Source organism: Protopterus annectens, chromosome 4.part0 (genome assembly GCF_019279795.1).
Source record: "Protopterus annectens isolate FY-2018-M chromosome 4.part0, PAN1.0, whole genome shotgun sequence".
In the NCBI taxonomy this organism is placed as follows: domain Eukaryota; kingdom Metazoa; phylum Chordata; order Ceratodontiformes; family Protopteridae; genus Protopterus; species Protopterus annectens.
In genome coordinates this window covers 553040942-553066192 of record NC_056733.1, presented here as the reverse complement: position 1 = coordinate 553066192, position 25251 = coordinate 553040942, and the positions used below count along the sequence as shown (strand labels likewise).

General features: G+C 38.5%; 1 protein-coding gene across 1 annotated transcript in view; it reads left to right on the top strand.

The window, feature by feature from the left end:
- The window catches only part of GRK3 (G protein-coupled receptor kinase 3), a 2112642-nt gene that overhangs the window by 1475155 nt on the left and 612236 nt on the right, over positions 1-25251 (top strand). Inside the window, exon 10 of the mRNA XM_044068485.1 lies at positions 5156-5234. Coding sequence (XP_043924420.1) covers positions 5156-5234 — 79 coding nt within the window. The remainder of the gene's footprint in view (positions 1-5155; positions 5235-25251) is intronic.

The window sequence follows — 25251 nt, the reverse complement described above, 5'->3', positions numbered from 1 at the left end:
TGCCTCCTCCCTTCTTGTGAAGATGATCCCCTCTTAAAATACTATATCCTGGAGGGGTGATTTCATAGTCTGGGGTAGATGGTTTTAACCATGTCTCAGTTAAACATAGAATGTCAAAGTTATGTACATCCAGTAGGGCATGAAGGTGAGTTACTTTATTATTAATACAATGTATATTTAAATGGGCTAAGAAGAGGGAGTTAGGAGGCCTTGTAGGGGTATGAGAGGGAGAGGGTTTGGTTGGTAAGGTGGGGCTGTTATTGATAGGGCCGGGATTGAGGTGAATGTCACCTTCTAGTAGGAGGTGAAGGTGTAGTCTATATGTGTGAATGAGAGAAAGATTTAGTATGTTATGTGCTCTCTTAATATGGTAGTGTTGATAGGTAATATGGGTAACTCTATGATACCGTGGGAGGAAATAGTTGGTAGTAAATGTTATGTTTATGTGTTTCAGGGTGGATGGTAGAGCAGGAAGGGATGTTTGTTTCGTGGGCTGGTGGAAGTTAGAGTAATGAAGATGTTCATAGGCAGTTAAGATGTAGGGAAGGAGAAGGAAAGGAAGAATTGAGAACAGAAGTAGGGATCTGAAGTAAGGTGATATGGGTGAAGTAGGCATAATGCTGAAGAAGTTGGGAGTGGAGAGTAGGAAGGTGAGGTTATGTAATGTAGTAGGATTTGATGATGGTGGAAGTGGGAGTGGTTACAGAGGTATAAGGATAGATGTACTGGTTAGTGGGTGAGATTTGGGGGGAGCCTGCAGGGCAAACGGAGCAGGAAAAGCCAAGTGAAGGAGGAAAACCTGTAAAAACAATCAGTAGAATGCTGACTATTAGAGGTGAGTTTAGGTAGAGGTAGTTAAAGGAGGTGATAAGTTTAATAATAGCCAGAGTAGGTAGGGTAGTTTAGTGAATTATAGTGAATATGGATGGTTAAAGTGGGTCTACAGTGAAATAAGTAAAGTAAAATAATTTCCTAAGAATTTCTAATGTGAGTCAGTGGGAACAATATAGAGGGGAAAGGGTACCATCTAGTGGGAACAAAACTATATTACTACAGTAGTTCTTGGAGGGTAAAGAGTAGATTTGGAAGTACAGGAGAGAAATAGTGAAGCCAAGTAAAGGCTACGAGAGGGGAAGGGGAGGAGGTAAAGAAAAGAGGTGTAAGGCTGCTGGCTATCCTGGCAGGGAAGGGTAATATATACATTTATTATTTATTCAAAGTAACATTTGCATATAGCAGATAGCATACTTTATTGTTTCCTTGAGGGGATGAGTTCAGGGAGAGGTTAGCCTCTGTTCCTTGAATAGGAAGAGACAGCAGGTGCTATTTTTAAAGTAAAGAATCCAGGTCATCAGGTAGGGCAGGTTTTGGACTCTAATGCAGGACAGGCAGTTTGCTAAACTGGGTAGACAAGGGAGAAAGAAGACAATGTAGTGAAGACAACATATAGTTAACAGTTAAGCCAAGTAAAACTGGTCCTAATCAGAAAAACAATAAAACAATAATGGACTGACATGCTTAGAATGCAACAGTACAAACCAAGTGATAGTAAGCAAATATACACTTTAGCCAGCTCAATTAATTACTTAGCAAAAGTACATAATAACGATGACAGTTATAAGCTAGAAAAATGCATTCTAACAATTAAAAAAACCCAAGTGATTTACTTGCCAAGTTTCTTAGGCTCACTACTATGTCATTCTAACACCATATGCATATGCAGTAGTGAGGCACCTCCACTTTAATTATAAAGTCTTTCAGATAAACCTACCACAGCATTGTATTTTACATAGGCTGATGTGGTTTGAATATATATAGAATAAAAGGAAATACGAAATCTGTATATAAAAAGGCATTTAAACATAATATAAAAGGAGATAGTCATATGAAATAAAATGAGAAACTATATTTAAAAAGCCAAATAGTTTTTTTCCAAAAAAACAGACACAAAGGCCAAGTGAGATGATTTTTTTTTTGTAATTGTTAAGCTGCACTCTCTTGAAGGGTTCAAACATTTAAATTGTGCTGTGTTATACAGAAGGAGGAAGATGATCCCATCTTTACATTTGTAAATGTATTAGATATTCTGAACCTTCTGTGGTGTGAACAAACATTTACTTTTGAAAAGGCAAACTTACTTAGTAAAGCTGGATAAGATATTCCTAATGTCATTTTTATTTATTTGTCATCAGGTCTTGAAAATATAAACAAAATAAAGCATCTGAAAAGTATTTCTTCTTTTTCTACACAGGAAATCAGTGTTATTATCAGCAAAGATTGAAAGACCATTATAAAGTATGCCATATGAGCGCGCGCATGTGCACACACACACACACACACACACACACACACACACACACACACACACACACACACACACACACACACTATCAAATACACATATCAATCTATTTATCTATCTAGATATGGCGAGCATTATGAAATATATGCATATACACACATTTTTTAACCTAGATTCAAAAGTAAGTGCTATTTTTGAGAACATATTGCATATCTATTAAAATACGGTGATTTCTTGCTTGTATATTATTTTAGAATCATAGCTTTTTTTCCCATTTAAATAATTTCGTGATTAGGAGAGATACTGCAATCATCAACATCTATTAACTCAAAGTCTTTTTATTAGCAACTTCATTTTCTTCAGGACCATCTAATATGTTGTCTTTTCCTACTTGTTCTGTTTTCAAAGTCCTTAATTTTATCCTTACTTCAACAAATATATAGTGTTAATTAAATGGCATTTTAAACCTCCTTTTAGAATTTGTCTTTCTGTAGTCAGTAAAACTTTACCTCGTTTTGTTTCAAATGTGTCTAAGGCAATTCATTAAAAGCAATTTTTTCAGATGAGCAAAGCAGCTGAAATTTCAGCCCACTATCTGTCATGGAAACTTTTTCAAATCACAGCTCCCCCCTCACCCATTCCCATGCAGAGTCTAGACTCCCTCTGTACCCATGATTTTAATTATAATCCACTCCAAGGTAACTGAAAATCAGGGTGTTGACAACAAAAATGTCAGTGTGACCCTTATTGTCCAGCTGAAACTTTGTCTTATCAATTATTTGCCAATTGGTCTGAGTTGCTTTAATCCAGATGTCCTACTCTATTTTAGATCTGATATCAAATTTAAGAGTAGAAAGGAAGTCTATTTGACAACAAAATGTTGCTGCAACTGATCTCTGTCCAGGTTTGGCAGTGATTAAAACATCAGAAGTCTTTAAGTTAATTTTTTGAAGCTTGGTGGGGGTATTTCACTTTGATGAGGTAGGAAAACTGAATTGCTTGTTACATTGTTTTATTCACAAATTATATCCCATTTGTTCATTAGCCTTTAGGACTTGTGCCTTTGCTTGTCTCTCACCTTGAGAATTTTATCTGTGAAAGCATGCTAATTTCACAGTTTATTCTGTCCCAGTAATACTTTGTTGCTGAATTATTTTTTTTTTTCCTGAGCCTTGAAGTTAAGCAATATACACACACATATATATATATATATATATATATATATATATATATATATATACACACACACACACACATATATATATATATATATATATATATATATATATATATATATATATATATTTCTTCTGCATGAATGGAAAGAAATCCAGAATGCTGACATGCAATCAGATGTTCCCCCAAAAGTTAAGAAGCCTTTGTGACATCAGGCATATAATGAAAGATAGAGACAGACAAGTGTATTATCAAAAGTGGGTATAATTCCTACTTGGTAGAGTATTTTCTGTGAAACGTTTTTCTTTTTAGATAATGACATTCTACCAACCTTCAAAAGTAACCCTCCAGGATGGGAATTCTAATGCCTAGTTTTCATAAGTGTATTTTATTTATTTTTTATTTATTTATTTAACATTCGTTTACTGGGAAAGTACAACTTGGAAAGAAGCCAATTTTCAGTGGAGGCCTGGGGAGAAAAGCTCCAGACGCATGTCTTTGTAATGTGGGAGGAAACTGGAGCAGCCAGAGGAAACCCACACAAATGCAGGGAGGACATGCAGACTCCAGACAGAAGGCACTCCAGCCAAGAATCGAACTGGAGAACCTCTTGCTGTGAGGCAACAACTCTACTACTGCACCACTGTGCTGTCTAGTATTTAGTGTTTTTTTTTTTTTTTTTTGGGGGGGGGGGCAATGTGGCTATAAATAATGTTCTCTTTTCTTCCCTATTTTTGCACATGGAAGCCCAGTGAAGATTAACATGATTAGTCTTTACAGGAAATGCTGATGATGTGGTGTAGAAAACCTAGCAGTCAGTGGGTGTCATAACACCACAGTATGAAAACTTTTTTCTACAGCCTTATCTTCAGCATCATGCTTATGGAAATTGGATGGCAAATAACCATTATCCTGAGTTGGTGTTCTCAGCCTTATGTGTGGATGTCTTTGTATCTGCAGTAACATTACTAGTCATTAAACCCTCTCAAGACTGTGAAGTTGACATTACTCTTATTTGCCATAGCAGGAAATAAAGTGTATGTTTAGATGCATTTACAGTTCACCAAAACTCAAAAGAATGAGTCCACACTGCCGAAAGAACATTTCCATGAAACCACACACTGTCAAACCTCAAGACACTGAACGAGGCAGTATGCTACCAGTTCTTGATCTTACCTTTTCCACAATGTGCAATCTCGCAGTTGCTGTATAAAATCTGCAGGGGGTGTGTGGGGGTGAAGGGGGGCTTGTCCACCCCTGTAAAAACGTCATGAATGTATGTGTTCAAGTGTATATGTTACAATCATATTAGCTTGCTGTTTTTTTGGTGTTTTCAGGTTCGGTAAAGTGTTTTTTTGGATAAGTGATTTTTCAGCAGTGTGGATTCTTTTAAGTTTCTGTGAACTGTAAATTCCGTCTAAAGAAGTAGATATACATATATCAAATCTCATATGTTTTGGGAAAAAAATCCTAGTAAGTATGCTAACAAGCTCAGAATACGTTCCTTTCTTGTTTTCAGTGTAATAAAGCAAATCCAAAAATGCATACTTTTTTAAAGAATGGATACTGCCCTCTTATTGTTGAGTATTTTTAAGTCTGTGTATTCAGTAAAAAACTTCAACTTTGCCGTTTTAATCTGCCCTCTTATTGACTGTACCTTTCTCCTTCTTTCCTTAGGATTGCCCTTTCATAGTATGTATGACCTATGCCTTTCATACACCCGACAAACTGTGTTTCATTCTGGATCTTATGAATGGTAAGCCATCAGTAAAGCAGTTACTAATTTAAGTACAAAGAGAAGCACTGCCATTTGTCTAACACTAAATACGTAACAACTCACTTCTATAACTGATAGTTTGCAATAGCATTCTGACATTCCATGAAAATCTTAGTATCAACACTACAAGTGCAATTATGGTTGATATACACTTAGTCCAAATATGGGATATCTTAGCGTAGAGAGTCTGGGGTCTCTGAGTGGTGAATGCCCCATGCAAAAATGCTTTCAGGACACTACAGCAATTTTCAAAATTGTTTCTTTGAAATCACAGTTTATTTTTTGACAGTGAGGGAATTGCAAATATATGTCTCAAATATTGATACTGTGCTGTTGGTTTGTATAAGATGCCCTGATAACCAACCCAGGTTCATGTTATAAAGCTGTCTAATCTCTGAAAGAATGACATTTGTAATAATATTTGGGATACTGTCTTTGACAGGTGCATTTACTCTGCCACTCGGCAATTAGTTTCACAGGAGGAAAAACATACTAATGGCAATGCATAACCTGGTTTTACCTTTGTCATTTGTTATATTGTCATTTCAAAACTTCATTCTATAACTTGTTTCTTTGATCAACAAAAAGTATATTTTAAGTTGGTCACCATATGAATAACTAAGTATGCATTTATTTACTGCTAAAGCTTACCACAAAGCACAAAAAAACTTTATTAAACTTCGATAATCAAGGGAAGATTACTGAACAGAGAGCAGTTGTAAATTTGATTTAATTTTAATTTATTTGTTAACCAGATTAATAAAATGGCAATCCTTCAAAGATCTGAGAAACCCAAAACAAGAGCCGCTATGACAAAGGTCAATGATATATACATATAGGAAGTAAGCAGACAATTAGCATGTTTTTGGGAGGTGTGAGATAACATGAGTACTCAGAGAAGATGCACACATACATTAAGAGAACATGCCAATTCCATGCCATTAGTAATCGGAGGTCAAGACTGAATCCTAGGCTCTGGTGTTATAAGAAATATACCTTAAAATCTGAATCACCATGCAGAAATAAAGAAATCAGCAGATGAAGGATGAAAGGATTTGGGTTTAAAGTGAGCCAAAAGTAGCTCTCATCTTATGTGTTAATTGTATTTTATCTGTTAATTTTTAATTATTAAAGTAGAAGTTAAACAAACAGAAACTGAACTTATGAAATACCTGTTAATTAGTAAAGCAGAAGTTAAACAAATAGAAGCTGATGTTATGGAATACAAGCAAAGTGAAGGATATACCAGTCTAAGCAAGCAGTTAATAAGGGGTAAATTAATACTTCAAAGGCTAAATTTGAAGAAAAAATAGCTTCTTAGAAGGACAACTACAAAGCTTTATGCAGCTATGTCTGTAACTTCATGGGTAATACACAGCAATGCACAGAACTTATTATAAATGTAATCGACCACACAGAGCCAGAGACCATTTGCCAACTTTTTCGCTGACAGGTTCAACTGAAGTACCCCCCCCCCCGATAGTGTTAAGGGAAATACCACATACTAACCATTACTAGGCAACAGGTTATTAATGCACTTTCCAAAGCCAGAAACACCACATCAATGGTTCTCAATAACATCCCATAATGTTTACTAAATAGCACGAAACATGACCTCTGGAACTTGAACAACTTTTCAACTGGCGATTTCAGTCTGGTTTTGTGCCCAAGGAATGGAAGATGACTACAGTCATTCCCTTGCTCAATGGAGGTCCAACCTCTGATCCGGGTAACTACAGGCCACTTGAGTCTTATTTGCCTCATATGTAAGGCCATGGAAAGAATCATTGCAGACATGATAAGTGAGGACATATAACCTGCAGGCCTTGGACCCATCACAGTTTGGGTTTGTTAAAGGAAGGTCATGCCTGTTAAATCTGATGGACTTTTTTGAGAGTATCTCTAAAGCATTGCATGAAAGTAATACATACAGCTTACCTCGCCCTGGCCAAGGCATGTAACAAAATGCCTCACTCAGGCATTATAGACAAGTTCACTAATTTTGGCATAAACCCTTTTATCATTTGCTGGATAACCAGCTGCCTTACTGATAGGATCCAGGAGGTCAAAATAGGTAAGGCCACCTCCAGCAAGAGGGCAGTTACTAATGGAGTCCTCTAGGGCTTGGTATTGGGCTGACTCCTATTTGGTATCTGTTTCTCTTAAACAGAAGCAAATGCTGATGTTTTATGGCTGACTAAATTTGTGGATGATTGCAAGCTGGGAGTTATAATTGATAACCCTGCAGACACTAGTATTCTTCAAGAAAGTCTATCTCTGACTAACAAATGATGGCAAAGCCATGGTCTTAAACTCAATGTTAGGAAATGCATAATTGTACCCTTTGGGAAGTCAACCATCCTGGCTAATTACCATGCTGATAATACTCCCCTAAGAGTCAACTTAGTGGTCAATGATATGCGTTTATATCACTCTATCAAAAGATGAAAATAGCGAATGCTATTTCATCGAACCTAAAATATCTAAACCACATAATATCTAACATTCAGAACAGCAAACTTTTTCCTTGGGAAAAAATTTGCTATTCTGAAACACATACACACAACACAAGCACACTTAAAAAACATCAATCCACACACATACACTTATAATCCTACAACTAACCCTACACTAAACTGTACATACACTACTATTTATCCACTTACCTTAACCCAAACCCTAACCCTAAGGTCCGTCACTATCGCACACTCACCTAACCCGTGCCCTAACCCTAACTCACTTAACCCACCCCAACCCTAATTCACCTAACCCGTGCCCTAACCCTAACGACCGCACAATCGCACACTTACCTGAACCCGACCCATAACTTTCCACCACAGTGCTGAAAATAGTGAAGCCACAGAACAGGCCAACCAAATTCTTTAGTACAGTCAAAAAACAGATGCACGTAGGACCCTTGCACGGCAAACAAATAGAATATCCAAAAAAACGAAGCCAGCAAGTGATGGAAAGTGCAAAGTCCAAACTATTTATTCAAACATAAGGGAAAAATCCCCTATATATCACATATAACATAACCAGACTGGTTTCGGCTCAACAAAGCCTTCTTCAGTGAACGTCAAACCGGTCTGGTTATGTTATATGTGATATATAGGGGATTTTTCCCTTATGTTTGAATAAATAGTTTGGACTTTGCACTTTCCATCACTTGCTGGCTTTGTTTTTTTGGACAACCAAATTCTTTCCCAAAGAAAATTTGGTGTTCTGCAGCTTTGCTATTTTTAGCGTTCACTCAAAATGGGTCGATATTAGAACATTTGAAGTTTTAAAACTTCGATGTTCTGATATAGACCCAATGATATGAGTGCTCACGTAGACAGTATCCTTGCCTTCAACCAACAGGTGGCCATAGTGGTGAGGAAATCCTTTTATGTTGCACAACTTATAAGTAACAGCCTGCCAAAGAGGTCATCATCCCACTGTACCCTGCCATTATCAAACCAATCATAGAGTACAGTGCTTCATTTGGTATGTACCTGACCAGGCATATGCAGAAACTAGAGTGACCTCAGAGGTTCCTTACAAAAAGAATACAAGATGTATAAAACTTTCCCTATGCAGATCAAATTAAAACTCTTTTCCTCTACCTGGTCTTCTGTATATTGCTGAGGGGTGACCTATTCCTGGCTTCAAGGCATCCACAAACCCCACATAGGAGAGTCAGTAATAACCTCTTGGGCCCTATATTTGTAAGTCAAACAGTACCAGAAATACAAGGACTAAGGACCTGAATTTTGTCTGTGACTTAAACAGAATATACTGTAGAGATAGATATGTATCCCAGAGACTGTAGCTCCTATGGAACAGGCTTCTCATCCATGTGAAACTGAGTTAATCTATTATCTCGTTTCATAGCAATCTAGATCAGTGGATGGGGAATAGGAAATTTGCACCAGGCCTGGCATCCATGTTCCTTTTGGATAGAGGTAGCTTATAAATGCCTGGCATGTCTTGTCTTGATTCAGAACATAATTATCCTATCAAAAAAACTTGGCTAGGCTTAGAAAGCCCCCCCCCCCAAGTCATTAGCCTAGTAACAATCTATGAATCCATGAAGTCTAACACAGGTTAGGTCACAGTATGATGAAACAATGAGTCCCTAAAGTAAGGGGAAACAGGTAGAGCAGAAAACATCTGATGAAGAACTATGGACATGGGAGAGACAAAACGATTTAATGTGATGCAGTATATAAGCAAAAATGAAAGCAAAACTAATCAATACAAAAAAGCAGCACCAAAGATATTTGAAGAGAAATATAGACAAAAGCATCTAGATATGGAAAATTTTAAAATACAAAAAATATAAAAACAAGGAAAGTAGAACAGAGGGTTAGTAATGTAGAAGTTAGAGAAATAGAAACTTAAGTTATAGATTGCCTGCAAAGTGAAGGATTTCGTGTAGAAAATCCAACTCTGGTAATGTCACATTATTTTGGAACAGTGACTTCCCAAGTTAAGGAGAAACAGGTGGAATAGGAAGCATCTAATCAGTTGCCACGTGTAGATACCCTGGAACTATCAGTAGGAAGCAAGTATTAAAGTTCAGTTGTAGTTGCACAGCAAGGGAAGGTACAGGAAGTGGTAGCAACTCTGATGCAGTCAGTGTCGTGGTGTGATAGGCCAGTGAGTTCCCATATGAAAGAGCAACACATGAAACAGGATGCAGCTGAAGAGAATGTGTCATAGGAAGATGTTCTGTAAGTTTCTGTAGAATGCCTGCAGGAGAAGGAGAGTAAAGTATGTGCCCTCAGTTTAGAAGAAAAAGATCTGAGGGAAGAGATGCATGATTTAGTAGAGATGGATATACATACTAAGATCAATGAAAGAAAAAGATTACAGAAAGTCAATAAGACCCAAAATGTTAGAAATGTGTTAAAACAAACAATCAAGTAGTAATCAAGTAATCAAGACTATTAACAGAAATGTATGTGATATAGCTGAAGTAAATAGGACATATTACTGTACAGCAAAATTAATGGCAGATAAAGTCTTATTACAAAACTACATGGCAATAAGGGAAAGGAGGGAAAGAAATAAAATGCCATCAATGAGGTATCAATAGAGAAAACTAAAAGCAATCAGGACTAGAAGTGTCACTGTTACAAGAGTACAACTGAAGGAAAAAAAATCAACAAAGATACTTAGAAAGATAGATAATGTCTTATGTAAAGAGAAACACAAAGTCATAAAATACCAGGATTTACAGGCAGAAATCAGGACAATGTGGAAGAAGGATACCCAGACAGTTCCAATAGTAGAAGGAACAATAGGTCTCACGACAAAGAATTTACAGTTTTATTTAGATAGGTTTCCGATACATGTAACTCCATAGGAATTGCAGAAGGAGTAAGTTCTAGGCACATTACAGGTGTTGCAAAGATCATTTTTGGCTAACATCAAAGTTTGAAACAATACTAATTTCATGAACTTTAGTCATATATTGATTTAGGAATGGGGTCCATTCCTATCATGGTATTAGAAACCCAAAAGACTTGGAGAAATTAAACCAAAAAAAAAAAAAACAATCAGCAGATGAAGGATGAAAGGATCTTGGTTTAAAGTGAGCCAGATGTAGCTCTCATTTTATTTGTTAACTGTACAGATTAGGAGAATAGGATCTCCAAGGTTAGGACATTGTGTTTGTTAATTGTAGACATTACAATAATTTGATCTCCAAGGGTAGGACATTTTGTTTGTTAATTGTAGGGATTACAAGAATAGGATCTCCAAGGGTAGGACATTGTTTGTTAATTGTAGGGATTACAAGAATAGGCTCTCCAAGGGTATGATTTTTTTTGTTAATTGTAGAGATTATAAGAATAGGCTCTCCAAGGGTAGTACATTTTGTTTGTTAATTGTAGGGATTACAAGAATAGGATCTCCAAGGGTAGTACATTTTGTTTGTTAATTGTAGAGATTACAAGAATAGGATTTCCAAGGGTAGGACATTTTGTTTGCTAATTGTAGGTCTTACAAGAATAGGATCTCCAAGGGTAGGATATTTTATTTGTTAACTGTAGGGATTACAAGACTAGGATCTCCAAGGGTATGGCATTTTGTTTGTTAATTGTAGAGATTACAAGAATAGCATCTTCAAGGGTAGGACATGTTGTTTGTTAATTGCAGGGATTACAAGAATAGATCTCCAAGGGTGAGACATTTTGTTTGTTAATTGTAGAGATTACAAGAATAGGATCTCCAAGAGTAGGACATTTTGTTTGATACTTGTAGGGATTACAAGAATAGGATCTCCATGGGTAGGACATTTTGTTTGTTAATTGTAGGGATTACAAGTGTAGGACCTCCAAGTAGGGCATTTTGTTTGTTAATTGTAGGGATTATAAGAACAGGATCTCCAAGGGTAGGACATTTTGTTTGTTAATTGTATGGATTGCAAGAATAGGCTCTCCAAGGGTAGGACATTTTGTATGTTAATTGTAGGGATTACAAAAATAGGATCTCCAAGCTTAGAGCATTTGGTTTTTAATTGTAGGGATTACATGACAATGATCTTCAAGGGTAGGACATTTTTTGTTAATTGTAGAGATTACAAGAATAGAATCACCAAGGGTAGGACGTTTTTGTTAATTGTAGGGATTACAAGTATAGGATTTCCAAGGGTAGGACATTTTTTGTTAAGTATAGGGATTAAAAGAATAGGATCACCAAGGGTAGGACATTTAGTTTGTGAATTGTAGGGATTACAAGAATAGGATCTCCAAGGGTAGGACATTTTGTTTATTAATTGTAGAGATTACAAGAATAGGATCTCTAAGGGTTGGGCATTTTGTTTGTTAATTGTAGAGATTACAAGAATAGAATCCCCAAGGGTAGGATGTGTTGTTTGTTAATTGTAGGGATTACAAGAACAGATCTCCAAGAGTAGGACATTTTGTTTGTTAATTGTAGGGATTACAAGATTAGGATCTCCAAGTAGGGCATTTTGTTTGTTAATTGTAGGGATTATAAGAATAGGATCTCCAAGGGTAGGAAATGTTGTTCATTAATTGTAGGGATTGCAAGAATAGGATCTCCAAGGGTAGGACATTTTGTATGTTATTGTAGGGATTACAAGAATAGGATCTCCAAGGGTAGGACATTTTGTTTGGTAATTGTCGGGATTACATTTATAGGATCTCCAAGGGTAGGACGTTTTGTTTATTAATTGTAGGGATTACAAGAATAGGATCTCCAAGGGTAGGGCATTTTGTTTGTTAAGTGTACGGATTACAAGAATAGGATCTCCAAGGGTAGGACATGTTGTTTGTCAATTGTAGGGATTATAAGAATAAGATCTCCAAGGGCAGGATATTTTGTTTATTAATTGTAGGGATTACAAAAATAGGATCTCCAAGGGTAGGACAGTTTGTTAATAGTAGAGATTACAAGAACAGGATCTCCAAGGGTAGTATATTTGTTTAATTGTAGGGATTGCAAAAATAGGATCTCCAAGGGTAGGGCATTTTGTTTGTTAAGTGTAGGGATTTCAAGAATAAGATCTCCAAGGGTAGGACATGTTGTTTGTTAATTGTAGGGATTACAAGAATAGGATCTCCAAGGGCAGGATATTTTGTTTGTTAATTGTAGGGATTACACAAATAATATCTCCAAGGGTAGGACAGTTTGTTTGTTAATAGTAGAGATTACAAGAATAGGAAGTCCAAGGGTAGTATATTTTATTTGTTAATTGTAGGGATTACAAGAACAGGATCTCCAAGGGTAGGGCATTTTGTTTGTTAAGTGTAGGGATTACAAGAATAGGCTCTCCAAGTGTAGGACTTTTTGTTTGTTAATTGTAGGGATTACAGGAATAGGATCTCCAAGGGCATTGACATTTTGTTTATTAGTGGAAGGGATTATAAGAATAGGCTCTCCAAGGGTAGGATTATTTGTTTGTTAATTGTAGGGATTACAAGACTAGGATCTCCAAGGGTAGGGCATTTTGTTTTTTAATTCTTGGGATTACAAGAATAGGATTTCCAAAGGTAGGACATTTTGTTTGTTAATTGTAGAGATTACAAGAATAGGATCTCCAAGTGTAGGACATTTTTTGTTAATTGTAGGGATTAGAAGAATAGGATCATCAGTAGTAGGACATAATCTATGTTTACCAGGCAGGAAGTGCATCCACAAGCAGAGCTAAGCAACACTGTTAAATACTTGTTAGTAGAGTCCATACAAAGTTCTTAAAGAGGAGTGGTCTGCAGCTGCAGTAGGGAATACAGCTCCCCAGGTAGTTCAGATTAACACAAAGTCTTCTATCAGATAACAGAAAACCATGGGTGAAGCTAGGGTAACTGATGTTAGAGTAAGGCAGTGCTAGTAGAATGAGCAGCAAAGATTAAGAAGGGAGGACATATGTGAGTGTACAGAAATGACAATTAACAAAAGTCAACAAATTGATTTATCATGTGAAGAAACAGGACAGAGAAGGAAATAATGACAGAACAGACAAGTGTTGAAATTCTGAAGATTGAAAGTATGATTTTGAAAATGATGGCTCTGCAAATGCCAATGAGGTGAACTATATCTGATCTCCAAATTTCTGGTATCTTGGAGCATTGCCCTACACGGAGATACAGACATCTTGGAATTAATGTATATTAGTAGGAGAGGGATGAGAAACACATCCCGTATGTCAGACTGCACAAGGAACAACACCATTCTGTATATATCCTTTGGAAGAGATTCAAAACTAGCTATTTCTTATATAAGCCACAGTTTATTTTTCTAATAGTCAGGATTCACATTGTCATGTGATGCACTTCTGATAGGCAGGCAGTTGAATGGTAAACCAGTCAGATAAATCAGTGAGAGGATGATGCAGTAGGGAGGGAATGAAGCATTCTGGACAAGACAGGTTAGTAACAAAGGCTGGTGAGCTGCTCATAGGCTGAGGTATCATTATGGTTGGGGAGCTGAGGTGATGAGTAGGATGAAGAGTTTGCAGGAGGCTATAGAAACATCAGGGACAGATTTGGGAGCTAGACAGGGAAGTTGACAGTTGAGCCAGGACAGGTTGAAAAGCAGAAGGACAAAGGCCTGAAGGGAAATGGACATGGTGAGGCAGGATAAAGAGGTCTATAAAGGGAGATTTGAACATAATTAGAAGAGAATAGATGTGTACAAGCAAATAAGAGAGCAGACAGACAGACAGACAGATCAAGACAAGGTGGCAGGGGATAGGTCAGATGCAAGAAGGCAGGAGAAATGGCTGGAAGGAAGTCAGTTATAAAACACTGATTGTAGAGCAAAAAGATAGTACAGGATATGCAGAGATGGTGAATGGTGAAGGAGAGTCAGTGCAAGAGGAGGTTTGGCAGGAGCTAGTCAGAAGGTCAAGATTAAAAGGTCAGTGCATTGTTGAATCAGTTAGCATTGTCACCTCACAGCAAGAGGTTCTCTGGTTCTATTCTTGGCTGGGATGCCTTCTGTGTGGTGTCTGCATGTCCTCCCAATGTTCATGTGGGTTTCCTCCGGGTGCTGTGTTTTTCCTTCCATATTCCAAAGCCATGTGTCTGGAGCATTTTAACCCAGGCCTCCGCTAAAAATTGGCTCTGTCCCAGTTGGACTTTCCAAGTAAAAAAATGTTAAATAAATAAATAAAACAGGTAATGAGAGAATGAAAATAGTTTCTTAGCTAGGAAGTGAACTTTAAGGGAGCTTCAGGAGGAGGAAAAAAGAAGTGGTGTGGAGTATGGTGCCATTATTAATATGAAGGACACAAAACATGGATGAAGATATATTTAATCATAACATTGGAGTGACAGGTATAATTCTAGTATGTAGCATTCATCTGAAGAAGAAACTGAAAGAAAAACTATTGTAAAAGTAAAGGTTCAGAATGGATCCAGATATAATCCTTACCAAGATGGGTGTTGCAGTTAACAACCTGACTGCAAAAGGAAAACATCATCCATGTGTAATAGTTCGTGTCAGAAATAATTTCCTGGTGGAATGGCTGATAAATTGCTGAGGAGGATCAGTATGGTAAAAGGAGTGATCTGAGTCTTGGGGAATAAGGCAGAAATCTCACACATACCAATGGCCAGCAGATTGAAGAAGGGGAAGATTAGGCAATTCACTTGTTTACTCAGAGGCATACTTCTCAGTTGTCCTTAATTTTGTAGACCATCCCTGATTTTGCCTTATATTTTTTCACTATCCCTTGCAAAGTATTTGAGTTTTATGGTACATCACTGTGGATTATAGTCTGTCAGTAATGCCAGACAGTACAGTTTAATGCTTCTTATTGTATTTTTTTTTCCATATTTTTTTCTGCAATGCAGGTAAACCATCAATGCATTCAAGTGTTTCAAACCATTGTTGGGTCTGACTACTCCTGATCAACCCCAGACTCCATCCAGTAGATTTGGGGCTGACAAAGAGGTTATGACATCCTAGGCCTGCACATCATGTGCTGTCATGGAGGTTACTCACTTTAAACCTCACTCCCATTTCCTCCTTCATTCTGCTGTAATGTCCAATGAATGGCCATGGCCATGCAATGATGATGTGCTGGCATATTGCCCCACCACCGCAGCAGCTCAGCCAGCCCCCCTCCCCCACTACCCTCCATCTCTAGTCACCATCAGGAATTGTACATGAGGAAAGCTCAGGTGGCTGTCCTCCTCATTGGATGGAAAAACTCATCCCTCCCTGCCAATGCCTTAGACGACCAAGCTGCTACTTCAATCCAGGTTGCCTCTGTCATAATTAGGCATTTATCCATATATGCCACAGAGCTGGCTGAATACTTCTTATGTTCAGAAAATACATGTTGATGAAAAGCTGTTGCTACATTAACTTTTTAAGTGAATTTAAGTAGTATTTAAAACTTATCCCTGATATTGGGCCTTTGTTCCCTCACAATTCCATCCATCCATCCTCAACTCCTTTCTTCCATTTTTGCACATGGGGTCAGGGTGTTACTTCAACAGTGACAATCATCTTGAGCCAAGGTTTACACCACCGGGTGGCTAACCCTGCTGCGGTATTTCATTCGTACTACTCACTCACACACACACTCACACCTACGGCCAATTTAGAGTGTCCAATCCACCTACTGCATGACTTTGGAATGTGGGACAAAACTAAAACAACCAGAGGAAACCCACATCACTACAGGGAGGACATGCAGACTCCATACAGAAGGCACCCCAGCCGAGAGTCAAAACAGAGAAGCTCAACAGTTATTTTGGCTTAATCCAGAATTCTTGAGCAAAGAAGATGAAAGAGAGGTTGATGGAGTGGTTCAATGAACACTGGAAAAATATGGATATGGTGGGGACATGTAAAGAAGAAGAGCTTTTCATCTGTGATATAATTCATATTATCTTTCAAGGGGCATTGCTAATGTAGGGTATGGAAAGGCAGATTATTATGACTGTGCTTTTAAACTGAAATGGAAGTTGGGAGAAGACAGAATAAGTAAGGCTGTATATGGGTGGAAGAGTATATAAGGGAGACGTTATGGGGACATAAATGTAGAGGAAATAGGACAAAGGAGCAGAAAAGAGCAGATATTTGGAGGGTGAAGAACAAAGGTAAGCTTTGTAATATAAAATGTTGGCCAGAGTAAAAATGTAACAGTTGTTCTCCTGAGACTGTTTGTTGCTCAATTTAGAAAGGTTTGAGTAAAAATAGTTTGATAGAATAAGAAAGGAAGAATCTTCAGTGTCATGCTCTATAGGTGAGATGAAGTAAGCGATCTATAAGTCCTGCATTCACTAGATAAGAGTAGTCAAAAAACAATATGCTTTTAATGACCTTTGAGAAGGAGCAAGGAAGGGTCATAATGACCAGAGTATAGGATTACAGGGGAAGTGACTACAGGACAGTGAAGCTTTTTGTAAATAGGGATCTGGGCAGGGACAGGAGGCTAAAGGAGTTTAGGGACAATAAAAACATATAATGGGCAATCTGTGAAGATACAGAAAAAAGAATAAAAAAGATTTGCCAAAGCAAAATAAATAAATAGTAAAAAAACATGACTGATTCACTGAGAACCTGAGAATATCTATGAAAGCTTCTGAATACATCCAAAGATGGTAGTAGGTTGCTGTCTATGGTCAACTATTGTCTTCATTATCAGTTTACAAGAATTTCTTTATTTTAGGCAGTTTGAGTGCTAGTAACATTTTACTGTTTTTAGCATTTTTGTTTGCTATTGCATTTGTTTCATGGGAGGACTGTCGGGCAAACTTCTGTTCCAGTGTTTCTTCAGATGTCAAGCTGGTTGAGCACATATTAACTGGGAGGTCTGCGTGTGCATACCAAACTTGCGGTGCCTACCTGGGATGCTTATCTGTGTTTCTGCTGAGCTGAGCTGTGGAATATATAGTTCATGGCAGGCTTTGAAGCTATGTATGTTTGGGAAGTATATTTTCCTGGCATGCAGTGAGAGCATGCCCATTGTAAGAAATCTAATCGTTTTTTTTTTTTTTTTTTTATTTGACTTTTTGACTTTTTGATTTATCCATTAGTGAGGTTGGAAACTGGAAAACAACTGTGGCTAGTAAAACTTTGGGACTGCAACATTTGTTTTGAAGAACTAAGGATGTTTGGTGTGACTTTGTCATGTTACAGTACTGTTGGCTGAATCTGTTTGTATTTTCATTTCTGAATAGTACATAGTGTAACCTTGTATTTCCTTCAATGAGGCCATTTTCAACTGTTTGACAATCTGCATATTTGTAATTAGTTTACAGAATGCATGTTTTGCTGTGTAATTGTTTAGAACCACACTCACATACCAAACCACCATTACACAGCAAAGCATGCATTCTGTAATTAGTTTACAGAATGTGTAATGGTGGTTTGGTATGTGAGTGTGGTTCTAAACAGTTCCATTTTATTAGTTGTATATTTTAGGTATAATCTGTACTCTTTATTTATTACCAATAAAATTCAGCTGTAAAGTTTATTATTTTTGCCATGGTATACTGACCACTTTGATAGTACTTCACTGCTTGGTGTTTATCCTCCTCATCATCAACCCCCTTCTTCCCATTTTTTATGTGGGGTCGGGGTGTCGTACCACTTGTTATCATCTCTCCCTGTTGAGTGCCACTCTCCTAACTTCTTAGATACTCATGCCTGAGTGTCACAGGATTTATCTCGTATAATCCATCCACCTCTTTGCTGGTTGTCCTCATTTTTCTTGCCTTCTTCCTGTCTCTCCCAAATCGTCTTCACCAGATTGTCTTCTGCTTTTCTTCACATGTGCTCCACCACCATAATTTGTTCTCTGAACTTTTCTGCAATTGAAGTTACTTTATCTTCTGCTTTTATGCCCTCATTTCTTCTTCTGTCCCACATTATACATCCTACCTGCCATCTCAGATATTTCATCATCACTTCTAACCCTCCCATCTCAGTGATTTCATCATCACTTCTAACTTCCTCACCTGCAGGTATGGAGGAACACGGGGAAACATTATTGGAAGTCAATTTGTTTATTTAATATATTTTTTCTGCTGGCTGGGAGTTCCACTTTGATGGCAACAGGATTTATTCATAACAGAGTCACAGAGAGAATAACTGCATAGTCTCATGATAAACAAGATGCTGGTACCTCACATATGTTGTACTCTCAGATGGTTAACAATACAGAAGCATCATGTAGAGTCAGTATTCTACAGCATACCAAGACTTCTTAAACCTTATATACTGTGCAACAACTGCAAAGATGAAATATATATATATATACTGTCAGCATGAAAGCAACTGCAGTAATTTGGAATGAATAAACAGTTACACAAAAGAGTCAGAGGGCTAAGAAATGTTTAAAAATTACCAATACAAGTCCAGAATAAATTGCAGCAAAATTGCATAAGAGTGATGCTGGCTACTCAGCTGGAGATAATGGCTAGAGCAACTACTAGCTACGAAATATCCCAACATTCCCATTTCACTGGAGTTAAATGCAACAAATCCTTCTATGCAAGCAGCACAAGGGAAGCGGCTATACTGTTTTGCCTACTACAAACCTTCCTGCTTATTTAAAGTGAACTGAAACAAACAGTGGCCAGTGCAAGGCCCCTGACTGTGGTCAGATAAGTAGGAAAAGACTTTCACCACTCAGATGGATATTGGATGGATCCTTAATGCAGACAATATTGGTCTGACGGTGTTCATCCCCTGACATATGTTGTAACAGCGAGGCACATTACTATAGATAGTGAACTAGTTAACAATAGTGTAGTGTCCTGTGTCCCTGACTACCACTCAGGTGACACCCCTGGTATCTCCATTACTGCAGCTAGTGAACTGGTTAATAGCAGTGTAGTGTCCTGGGTCCCCTCACAATCACTCAGGTCATGCACCTGGTATCTCCATTACTGTATTTAGCGAACTAGTTAACAGCAGCTTAGTGTCCTGTGTCTCCTAGGTCCATTCATGTGACACACCTGGTGTGTCCAACCACAGGAACTAATTGTTTGCATCATTTGGGACCTAGGTACAAGTGGAAGACTCATGGAATAACTGACCCTCCCTATCAAGTTTACCATAAGTTCTACCTGTCCAGTAATTACTCCCTGCGAATCAAATTCCTGCATTTCTTCCACATCCTTCCTCTGGGAAATGATTGCTTGAGCCATACTGGATGCTGGTGATATATAGTGCAATGGCTTAAGTAAGTGGTAACTGGTGATTGTGCAGTTAAAAGTCATGAGTCTCCTGATGTCTTAATATTAGTTTACTGTTTTAAATTGATTTGAGATTTTTTTTTTATTGAGCTGTGTAGCGGCACCTTTTGAGGTTTTATTTTATTTATATTTATTTAGCAGGGTAGTGCATGGGATAGAAATGACCCACTGCAGGCATAGCCCAGGTGAAAATGTATTCACAGTTCACAACAGAAGAACTAATATAAACATATTAGTTAAGACAAGGCAAAACAAAATAGTAATTACATTATTTACAGTAGATTTGATGAGACCTTAAGATGATAGCACAATAGCTGAGTTTAGGTAAGGCAGAGGTAGATGCTATGAGTGAGTGAGTTAGGTGATGTGTCCCTTTGCGAAGCAGGAGTACTTCGCTTGGGCCTGAAGCTGAACGTGGAGTAGTGGGATATTTCTTTCAAGGTGAGGACAGACAGATTGCCTAGAGATGTTCCGTTGTGCTGAAGGCATGTTTAGTGTTCTGAAGGAAAGTTCTTGGGATTGAGAAGGAGGATGTTATTTGACAGTATTACCATAAATTATAGGAAGAGGTTTTATAATACAGTTTGGAAGCAAGGGAAGAGAAAGTGTCCAGTGTTGGTAACTTGAAAAGTTGGGATCCTAGTTAAAGACTGGCGTTTTGTTAGCTTGGAGCCATTTTGCATTCTTAATGATGATGTAACAGTGCTCCTGAAGGCATGAGTTAATAACAAATTGGCAAATGGAAGTAGTAATAGTTTGCAGAGTGGTGATGTTTTTTTTCTTGTTTCCCCAGCAATAATGGGGAGACCATACACTAATTGTACATGTGGCTAATCTGACAGGGCCCAGGGGAGAGAGAAAAGCTGAGATATTTTAGGCAACAAAAGAAGTAAGTTTATTTGTTCATAGGTTCATAGGTGTGTACTAGGCTAATGGCCCTGGAACATTTACAAGCCTAACCCATAGGATTACCCTGGCATCATGCCACCCAACCTTTGTTCCCAGTGGCTCTGTCAGGTAGAGCCACTGGAGTGATCCCTGGGGTGAATTTTCCATTTCCCATCCACTCATCAAGATTTGTCTTGAAGAGGGACAGTGAGGTGCTCTGCTTGACATGTATGGAAAGTCTGTTCCATAGCATTGGATAGTCTCTGGGTTATGAACCTGTCCCTCCAGCATGTTCTGTTGATTGTGGTAATGAGGCTGAGGTCTCTGGAGCATGTGGTGTGGAGGGATTGGGATTTCTTTAGATGTAGCATTTCTAACAGAGCTGCATCAGACATGGCTTTGTAAGTCAAGCAAAGATCGCCTCTAAGTAGGTGATATGAGACAGAGAGTAGTTAGACTTTTTTGAGTCTGTCCATATAGGACAAGTATTTAAGGCCTAGAATCCTCTTTGTGAGATACTTTTGCGGCCTCTCCAGTTATTGCAGTTGTCTAGTGAGGTAAATGCCAAATGGAGCATTGTACTCAATGATTGGCCTAATGAGGGAAGAGTAGAGGGAGACAATGACCTCTTTCTTCCTGGATGCAAAACCCTTAGTAATGAGATGTGCCACATAGATGGACTTTCTGACCACAGTGGCAATGTGGTGGTCAAAAGAGAAGTTGCTGTCAACCTGTCTTCCCAGATCTCTTATAATGCCTTCTGTGTTCACTGGACTACCATCGATGTGGTAACTCAAGTGAACCGGGTTTTCCCAAGTGGGATGATGACACATTTTTTGGCATTGAGCTTATGGCCATGGTTCTGACACCAGTCGTTGGTCTCAGTGAGGCCTTTCTGTAGGATGTCATCATCACTTGGGGAGTTAATAATAGCTCCCAACTTGTGAATATATTCTTTCTATGTGTGAATCAGGATTAAGAAACTGATAAAGTCAGTGTTTACAATAGTTAAAGGAAATAGTATTTTGAAGCTGTTTAAGTCAAAAGGTTGCTGAGAGAATGGGACAGTCTTTGGGGAGTTCCAAAAACATTGTTTTGTTTTTTGATTGGTTTAGTAGTAGGTTGCAGTGGATAAGAGATTGTTGTAGTAAGATGAAGTCATTTTAAAGGTGAGACTGAATTATGGAGTGTGAACGACTGACTAGACCTCTAGGTGACAATATCATTAGCAAATAGTATTAGAGGTAGTTGTGGGAATCATAAGAGTATATGTTAATAAAGACAGAAGACAGCAGTGATGCGAGAATGGATCCCTGTGGGACACTTTTGTTAAGTTTGGATATCCTTGACGGGCTGTTCATATTTTGACTCTGAACAATCGCTTTGTCAAGACGTTGCTGATCCAGGGAACACCTTCTGAGATGCTCCTGATTTCTGTAAGTTTAGGAGAAGAAAATGGTCAGTGAGATTCAATGGTTTATTGAGGTTGACAAAAAAGTGCTCCAGTAATGTTGCCTGTGTCAGTATTTGGTAAGATTTAATCTGTGAGGATCCATAGAAGGGTCATGTTGCTCCAGCCAGGCTAGAAGCCATGTTGCTTTTGAGAAAGCAGGTGCTGTTGCTGGATGTATCGCGATAGCTGTATGTAGGCAGTTTTTCTAGGTGTTTATGTAACGTAAGTAAAACAGAGATTGAATGAAAGTGTAATGGGTCACTAGGATTTGTTTGCTTGGGTAGAAACTTAATTAACACTGTTTTCCAAATGTCTGGCATGTTTCTTCAAAGGGATAGGTTATAGATGTGGGTGAGAGTTGGGTTCAGGTGGTTCCTGTAGTGGAATATATCAGGGAAATAAATGATCAGATCTGTGAGGAGAATCATTGTTTCTGAGACACCCTACGTATGGTCTGTGAATACTGGATGAGATTTTTATTTTTTTTTTAATTGTATTAGCTTTCTTCTCATTGACTGTTTTCCATTGTTCTTTCTTTTTTAAAATCTCGGACAGATTCATTAAAGCCTACATGGTCCCCCCCATACATGGTTAGTGGTTTTACCCAATGTGTAAAGCTACACAAACTAGGTAAACACCATGGCATGCTAATTACAGCATAAGCAGGTGAACTATATGCTAATTAACCAATCTAAGATGGAGGAGCTATTCAACAAGATGTAAAGCAACTGTGTCGACTCTGTGCTGTTTTTCCCTGCAGTTCCAAAACCTACTGAAATACAGCCACAGAAAAGAGTCTACACAGAAAGAATGTTAGGAACTGCTGTTACTTTAATGTGTAAGCGCAACAGGCTGAAGTCTATGCTGCTTCTGCTGCTAATAGAAAAAGGCCAAGAATTAGAAGAGTTTTCAGACCTTGGGTAACTTATCACAGTCTGCATGATGTGGAAATTGTATAGCACTACAGGGTGAACAGAGACACACTACAGGAACTTTGCAACCTCTGTCATCCTCAATTCAGAGGAAGGGCAAACAGATGTGAACCCATCACAGTGGAGACAAAGGTATGTGTAGCACTTAGAATTTTAGTTACAAGTACCTTTTGTAGACCAAAAGAGGACATGCTGGGGGTGTCACAGTCATCAGCATCCATGATCCTCCATCAATTCCTGAATACTATGCTCCAACATGCTAGTGACCACATATATTTTCCCCATACTCCTGAGGTTAGAGCCAGAAATATGCAGGAGTTCTATCCTCAAGCACATTACCCTGAAGTACTGGGTGCCATAGATTGCACACATGTAGAAATCAAGGCACCACTTGGGGAACAGGGAAGGCTCTACATTAATAGAAAGGGCTTCCACTCTATTAATTGTGAAGTCATGCGCAGTGCCAAGGAAATCATCTTCACCGTGTGCACTGGCAACCCAGGCAGTTACTAAAACTCACATATGTGGCACACCTCCCAACTGAATCAGATGTTTACTAGTGGAGATATCCCACAGGGTCATTTACTGGGGATATACATTATGCACTGGAACCATGGCTGATGACACCCATCAGAAATGCAAATGCACTTGCCGAAGAATGCTATAATGTGGCACATGCTCAAACCAGAAATATCATAGAACATGTGTTTGGACTGCTGAAGTTGTGGTTCCAGTACCTAGATACATCTGGGGAGCCCTGTAGTACAATCTATGAACCTGTACTGAAATATTCACAGTATGTGCCATGCTACACAACACCATCCTTAGAAAACAGCTTCAGCAGGATCTACAAGGGGAAGGAGCACACATCCCACTACCAATGGTAAGGTCATCACAGCCACACGCAGGTGAGGAGTCAGAGGGGGAAGCAGCAGCTGCTGTGGGCATAGGCAGACTTAGGCATGCTCAATATGCCCCTCTCACTGAGTAAGAGACAACACATAGCACACTCACTCACCACCTAAGGGCCTAAAACCTCCCTCCTATGTACATAGATATAGTAACATTGATGCCAGGCAATACTCACTACATTTACCTACCCATGTAGTGGCTGCATAATGTTTGCATCAGACAAAGTCAGCCCTGAACTAAAACTGTTGCAACTGCTGGATTTACAAAGTAAGTGTAGAACCTGGAGTGTATTGTGTAATAATTCAAATGACTGGCATAGCCTTGCTTGTTGTTACTTGGAAGTGTAAGCAAGTAAAGGTGGGTAATTTGTAAAGACATGAGCTTAACATGTGACAGCTGAGACTTATTTGACTTGCGTGTGTCCATTGTTAAGTAGTAGGCCTCAGGTATCAAAGATTCACATAGTCATATCTCTCAAAAGTAGTGATGGTCACTGCATGCCCACAGTTTGGCACTATACAATAGTACTGGAAAAATCATTAAAGACAGAAGTGATACACATTTCAGTTTCAGACTTCACAACCCTCACAAGATGATTAACAAAAAAGATGGAAAAATGATGCTAGATCAGGTGGAGGATGTGCGGCAGGCCTTCTACAAGCACCTTGAACAACCATCCTGCATGGCAGCTCTCCCACAGTTTGGCTACGGCCAGAGTCAACAGACACTGAAGCCGGAGTAACCACTTCCCTAATTAATTGTCTCCCCCTCCACCTGTCCATTATCTGGGGGCTCACTGGAATGGGGAGGCATAGGCCTACTGGATGTACCTAATGGAATTTCAGGGTATGGCTGTATGTCAACCTCAGTGTCAGATTCAACATCTGCACCCCCGCAAATGTGCCTCTGTTTGGCCACCATCATCATCAAAGTTTGTTGATACTCTGACATCAGGTGATAGACACTTCCACTGTCAGGATCACCTGTGATAATAAGCAACAAACACAGAAACATATTAATACCTACACTACTATAGTACAATATATGCTAACTAAAAAAACAGTGGTGTTACTATTAGACAGTACAAAAGTACACACAACAGTTCTGACATCAACATCACACACTACAATATTTCTTTC